This window comes from Ovis canadensis, chromosome 22, assembly GCF_042477335.2.
Source record: "Ovis canadensis isolate MfBH-ARS-UI-01 breed Bighorn chromosome 22, ARS-UI_OviCan_v2, whole genome shotgun sequence".
In the NCBI taxonomy this organism is placed as follows: domain Eukaryota; kingdom Metazoa; phylum Chordata; class Mammalia; order Artiodactyla; family Bovidae; genus Ovis; species Ovis canadensis.
Genome location: NC_091266.1, coordinates 36,499,110 through 36,505,786, shown reverse-complemented (window position 1 = coordinate 36,505,786; position 6,677 = coordinate 36,499,110). Strand labels below are relative to the sequence as shown.

The window sequence follows — 6,677 nt, the reverse complement described above, 5'->3', positions numbered from 1 at the left end:
CTTTGAAAAACTTGCTTTCTTCCAGTGTTCCCAGAGAAGACACATTTCTCTCTTTCTCTCACCCTCCTCTCCTGCCAGTCTTCCATAACTTTCCCTCTACATAGCCAGCTCATGATTTAAAGAGACTGCTACCCAACGAGAATCTTCCTATTCAAAATCTCTGAATCCTCATATTCTTATGGGAGAGTAAAGGCATTGTTTGAAGGAAACCTGAAAGAAGGACTTGCCTAGAAAAGAGAGTTATATATTTTACTAGGACCGCCAATAAAAGTTCAGCTTTCAAAAATGGGAAAGGTCCAGTCTTCCCATCACCCTGCAGTATTCCTTTTTTTATTATCTGGTGTGCGTCAAACGCCAGCTGTAATAAGAGGAAAAAAGGATTTTTCTCTTAAAGAAATTTCCCACAAGGAAAGCACCAGATTGTTTCACTGTAGTATTTTATCAAACTTTTTAGGAAAAATAACATGAATCTTTTAATTAAAACTTTAAAAACTCATTTATTAAAAAGAAAAACATGGAATATTTGCCAAATTACTTTATCTGGCTATCAAAAATCTGATGTTAAAACCAGACAAACACATTACAGAGAACAGAATTGCAAACCAATAGTCTACATGTACATAAGTACAGAAATCCATAACAAAGTAATGGCCTATCAAATTCAGAAAATAAAAATGTTTTACTATATCATGAGAAAGAAGAGCTGTCCATCCTAGGAATATAAGGTTAGTTTAACACTTTAAAAACAATCATTATAGACTGCAATTTAAAAATTTGGTTAGCTTTTTAAAAATTACTGAAGTATAGTTGCTATACAATATTATACATTATAGGCATACAATATAGTGGTTTGCAAATTTCAAGGGTTATGCTTTTTATAGTTATAAAATATTGGCTGTATTCTCCATGTTGTACCATACGTCTTTGTAGTTTATTTTATACCTAATAGTTTGTACCTCTAAATCCCCCAGCTTTATAGTTATGTATCGTTAGTGCTGAAAGGAAATAGTACATGTAATGAAGAGGCTTTAAAAATCAAAAATTGCAGATTTTGTGAATGAGAGGTAGGAAAGATATGAATCCATCCCAATATCAAGCTTCAGGAAGGTAAATATGGCCAAAAGCAGTTCCAGGTTGTTTGTTTCCTAAGTCCAAGAACTCAGACCAGCCCTTGACTTATAAATCATAACCCGAGTATGTACAAGACTTTGCTAACAAGCAACCCAAACAGTAACACCGAGTAACCAAGATGGAACGACTGGAAATCACTACTCTTGCTCTTGTGATTTGTGTCACTTGCCTGGTTTTCTTTTTGTGTGGAAGAAAAGTCACAAAGGTTTGGGAAAGCTCCCTCCTGGTCCAGCTCCGCTTCCCATCATTGGGAATCTGATGCAACTAAACCTCAAGGACATCCCTGCATCTCTTTCCAAGGTAAGGGGGTTTTATTAGGGGCTGGTCATCTCCAGATGGAGGGGGGTCAGCTTCAGATTATTTTTGTGTCATCTTTAAGTTTTCTTATTAATAGTTTTACTCACTGCTAAGTCACTTTGGTGTATCTATTTGAGTATTACAAGACAGATGTTCTCCCCCACCCCCTTTATTTTTTTCTGAATTGGATCACTTTAGAGGTGATAAGTGTGTTAACCTGACCTGAGAATTGAATTCCAGTGAATGGGAAAATTCTGAAGTCAGAACATATTTTAACCAAAAGTCTTCTAATCCTCTCTGCATATAACACGAACCAAAAGACAAGCAAATGTAAAAAAAAAAAAAACTAAATAATGTCTTTTTATATTATTATTACTATTTCAGACTAATCTATGGGATAATTTGTGATCCTCCTTTTGAAGAGCGATCCTCATGTCTTGCTCTGACACAACTCAGCTCTGCTCCCTGACTGACATTCACTCCTTTGAGTTCACTGTGCAAGTATACATTCTCCAAAAAGTCCCTAATTACTGTCCTCTGACCAATGAATAAAGAAAGTACGATGTGCACACACACACACACACACACACACAGGAATATTATTTCCCCTTAATGAAGGAGGAAATCCTGTCACTGACAACAACATGGATGAACCTGGAGGATATCCTAAATTATAGAAGCCAGACACAGAAGGACAAATACTGTATGAACTCACTCACATGGGGACTCTAAAAGAGTCACAGAAGTAGGGAGTAGAATGGTGGTTGCCAGGGACTGGGGGAGGAAGAGAAATAGGGTGATGTTCAACATTGCTGTAAAAAAGGAAAGTCAAGTTGCCATAGCTAAAAGGGAATGGAATCCAGGGCATAAGCTGGAGAACTGGGCCTCTTTTGGAGCATGGAGAGTCATTTATATGAACAGAAAACTATGTGTGTGGGTACAGATTCAAGTGACCAAGAAGCTATGGTAGAAGGACACGGACAATCTTTTCTATTATTTCTATTATCTCTGTGAAATAGGGAGCAACATCATCAGCCGAGGGTGAGGTTGGAAGACAAGGGCCTGATATTTTGTGCCCCAAAATACAGAGAGACACTCTGTCAGAGGAACCAAGAAAATAGTTTCATTTTCCTTGGACAGAGAAAATAAAGTGGCAAAATTCTCTACCATTTAAGTGTAAGTTTTTAAAAGTGTAGGAATGGCAGAAAGAAAAGAGGTGGCAATTTCAGTAAGTTTTGCCATTTAAGAATTTTACCTAAAAAAGTGGAAGGTTGTAATACACGTATGGATCTTTAAATGTAATTTTATTTGTTTTCAACTATTTAGAACATGAACACGTTTCCGTACCATCATACATCTTCACATAAGTACTTTCAAATGGCTACTTTAAATTCACATGCAGGGATGTAAAATACATTTGAAAACGAATCCCTAGCTGGCAGCTGTTTTAGTACTCTATTTTTCCCCTTGACACAATGCTATCATAAATATATAGATTTCATTCTTTTTAATACCTACTAAGTAAGCTCTCTTTCTCTTATCATGTCTGCTTCTTTCTCATCTTTAGTTTTATCTTAAACATCACCTCCTCATAGAATTTTCATCTATTTTATTAAGTTTTCCCATTATCATCTAGCATAAGTACATTCTTTACCACTTTCATAGAATCATGTGCAGCTTGTATTGCAAATGTAGCTTGTTTTATGCCTGTTACTTCCACTAGACTGTAAGTTCTGTGAGGGTTCCTGGCACAATGTCTGACAGAATATAATTGCTTAGTGAATATTTATATTGCTCAATGGTTGCATGTATAGATGAAGGAAAGAATGAATCCATGACTGTAGCCCAGGTTAAATTACTGAAAGGAACTTAATGAAGCAAAGTCTAAGCTACGTGTGAATCATTAGTTAATTCTCACCGAAGCCTCCAATGGAGAGATTTCACAATAGCCCTTATAGTTGTTTGCATCTCTTTACAGTTGGCCAAACAATATGGCCCTGTTTACACTCTGTACCTTGGATCCCAGACCACGGTGGTCTTACATGGATATGAGGCGGCGAAGGAAGCTCTAATTGACCAAGGTGATGAATTCCTTGGCAGAGCACATATTCCTATTATTGACGATACCCAGAGAGGATATGGTATGTTTCAAAATACAGGTTAATTCTTTTTAGCAAAAAAGTGTGATTAACCTAATGAATATCTATTTTGCAACAAGCGATAAATTAGATGCTGCAGTACTGCACTGCAATTCAGATACTGACTACTCAGAGTTAGTCCATACTCCATACGTTAAGTATGTGTGTGTCTCTGTGTGTGTGCGTGTGCACGCGCATGCTAAGTCACTTCAGTCATGTCCCGTTTTTTGTGACCCTATGGACTGTGGCCTGCTAGACTTCTCTGTTCATGGAATTCCCCAGCCAAGAATACTGGAGTGGGTTGCCATGCCCTTCTCCAGGGGATCTTCCCGACACAGGAGTCAAACCCAGGTCTCTTATGTCTCCTACAATGGCAGGCAGTTTCTCTACCACTAGTGACCACCTGGTAAGCCTTACGTTAAGGGCATCATTCTCCAAAAGACTACCCTCGCTTCTGATGTCAGCCACAAGTCCAGGGGTCTCCAGATTACCCACACTTATAACCAGCTGGCTAAAAATGCAGGGTTTCCATGACCCGCTAGGTTCAATAATTCACTTGAATGACTCAACAGAACTCAGGAAGATGCTATACTTACAACCACAATTCTATTACATATGAAAGCTACAAATGGAGAGACATGTGGGACAAGGTTTAGGAGTGCCCCAAATGCAGAGCATCTATATTCTCTTGCAAGGAATCAGAATGCGTTACCCATTCAATGTGTTGGTATATTCACCAACCCAGAATCTCATCAGAGCTTTGGTGTCTGGAGGTTTTCACTGGAACTTCATTACTTGAGCACAGTTGATTGATTGATTGGCCATCTGATAGAACTCAGTCTCTAGCTTCTTCCATTCCTTGAAAGCCCTAAGGTCTGGCCGATATCACTTGGGTGAAAGCTTCAGTTCTCTAAATACCAAGTTCATCTTTCTGGCATGGCCAACTCCATCTCGACACTGTTTAGGAATCTACCATGAGTCACCTCTTTATCATAAACTCAAGTGTGATCCCAGAGGCTCAGCATGAACAACAAACTTCTGTGTTAGAAGTGGGAAAATCCAAGGATTTAGAAGCTGTGTCCCATGAATGGGGACAAAAAACAGATTTTTTTTTTTTGGTACAACAGATACTCTGATAATTCTATTGAGATAAACATCAAAAACAGACTCCAAGTTCCCTTTAAGGTAAATCTGCAAATATGATTGTGATTTTTAAAAAAGCAATCTGGGAACATTTTGAAAATAACAGTTGTTACCCAAAGGTCTTAGGATTTAGAGAGCCATGCTTAGGGTGTCATTTCACAGGGTACAAAGATTGCGGTGGCATAGTGGCAGCAACAACAAACAGATGACTAGGTACAGAAAAATTACTGTGTTTTCAATGTCAGCTCCTGGTTTGGGGTTGGTGGAGGGGTGGAGAGGTGGGAGTGAGGGGGTGGAGAGAGGGTGGTAAGATCAGAGCGGTAACACACAGAGCTACAATGGTACTTAGTCAAGCTCAAGTTCTTCAGTGGGACAACAGGCTCACAGATAATTATTTTCTTACTATGTTTCAAAACTTAGACATATGAAGTATTACACAATTAAAAAAACCTAGGACAGCCTGAAAACCTCCTCTAATCCATTTAAAATTGTAAAATTGCAAGCCCCAAAGAAATAGAAACTTAAGTCTTTTCAAAGCATATTTATGAATAATTAATTAAATATTATGCAGTGTACTAAGTGATGAAAAAGAAACAATTTTTAATCTCTCTTACATTAGATATACATGCTTACCTAAAGAAACAACTAAACCTTCCCTCTATTTCTTCCCTTTTTTTAAAAAACAAGTTGATGACGTTGGCTGTGTGTGAGCTTTGGAATTAATTTTTTATTTATTTATATTTGTATCTGCAGAGTCTTCACTGCTGTACAGGCTTTTCCCTAGTTGCAGCAAGTGGGGCTACTCCTCGTTGTGGTGTGTGGGCTTCACATAGCAGTGGCTTCTCTTGTTGGGGAGCACGGGCTCTAGGGCACGCAGACTTCTGTAGTTGCACCATGTGGGCTCAGTAGTTGCAGGTCCTGGTCTCTTGGGCACAGGCTCAATACTTGTGGTGCATGGGATTTTTTGTTCTGTGGCATGTGGGATATATCCCTGCTAGGGATTGAACCCATGTCTCCAGCATTGGCAGGCAGACTCTTTACCACTACCACCAGGGAAACCCTGAAATTAATTTTTAACTGGATGCCCTTATTGGGCTGGATTGAGCTCAGTTCAGTTCAGTTCAGTTGCTCAGTCGTGTCCAACTCTTTGGAGACCCCATGAACCACAGCATGCCAGGCCTCCCTGTCCATCACCAACTCCCGGAGTTCACTCAAACTCATGTTCATTGAGTTGGTGATGCCATTCAGCCATCGCATCCTCGGTCATCCCCTTCTCCTCCTGCCCCCAATCCCTCCCAGCATCAGAGTCTTCTCCAATGAGTCAACTCTTCGCATGAGGTGGCCAAAGTATTGGAGTTTCAGCTTCAGCATCAGTCCTCCCAATGAACATCCAGGACTTATCTCCTTTAGGATGGACTGGTTGGATCTCCTTGCAGTCCAAGGGACTCTCAAGAGTCTTCTCCAACACCACAGTTCAAAAGCATCAATTCTTTGGCGCTCAGCTTTCTTCAGAGTTCAACTCTCACACCCATACCTGACTACTGGAAAAACCATAGCCTTGGCTAGACAGACCTTTGTTGACAAAGTAATGCCTCTGCTTTTTAATATGCTGTCTAGGCTTATCATAACTTTCCTTTCAAGGAGTAAGCGTCTTTTAATTTTGTGGCTGCCATCACCATCTGCAGTGATTTTGGAGCCCCAAAAAATAAAGTCAGCCACTATTTCCACTGTTTCCCCATCTATTTGCCATGAAGTGATGGAACTGGGTGCCATGATCTTAGTTTTCTGAATGTTGAGATTCAAGCCAACTTTTTCACTCTCCTCTTTCACTTTCATCAAGAGGCTTTTTAGTTCCTCCTCACTTTCTGCCATAAGGGTGGCGTCATCTGCATATCTGAGGTTATTGATATTTCTCCTGGCAATCTTGATTTCAGCTTGTGTTTCTTCCAGCCCAGTGTTTCTCATGAT

At 39.6% G+C, this 6,677-nt stretch overlaps 1 protein-coding gene across 1 annotated transcript in view; it reads left to right on the top strand.

Annotated features, from left to right (window-relative positions):
• Positions 1–1,249: 1,249 nt before the first annotated feature.
• The window catches only part of LOC138427579 (cytochrome P450 2C23-like), a 29,542-nt gene continuing 24,114 nt past the window's right edge, over positions 1,250–6,677 (top strand). Inside the window, 3 exon segments of the mRNA XM_069567239.1 lie at positions 1,250–1,301; positions 1,304–1,431; positions 3,407–3,569. Coding sequence (XP_069423340.1) covers positions 1,250–1,301; positions 1,304–1,431; positions 3,407–3,569 — 343 coding nt within the window.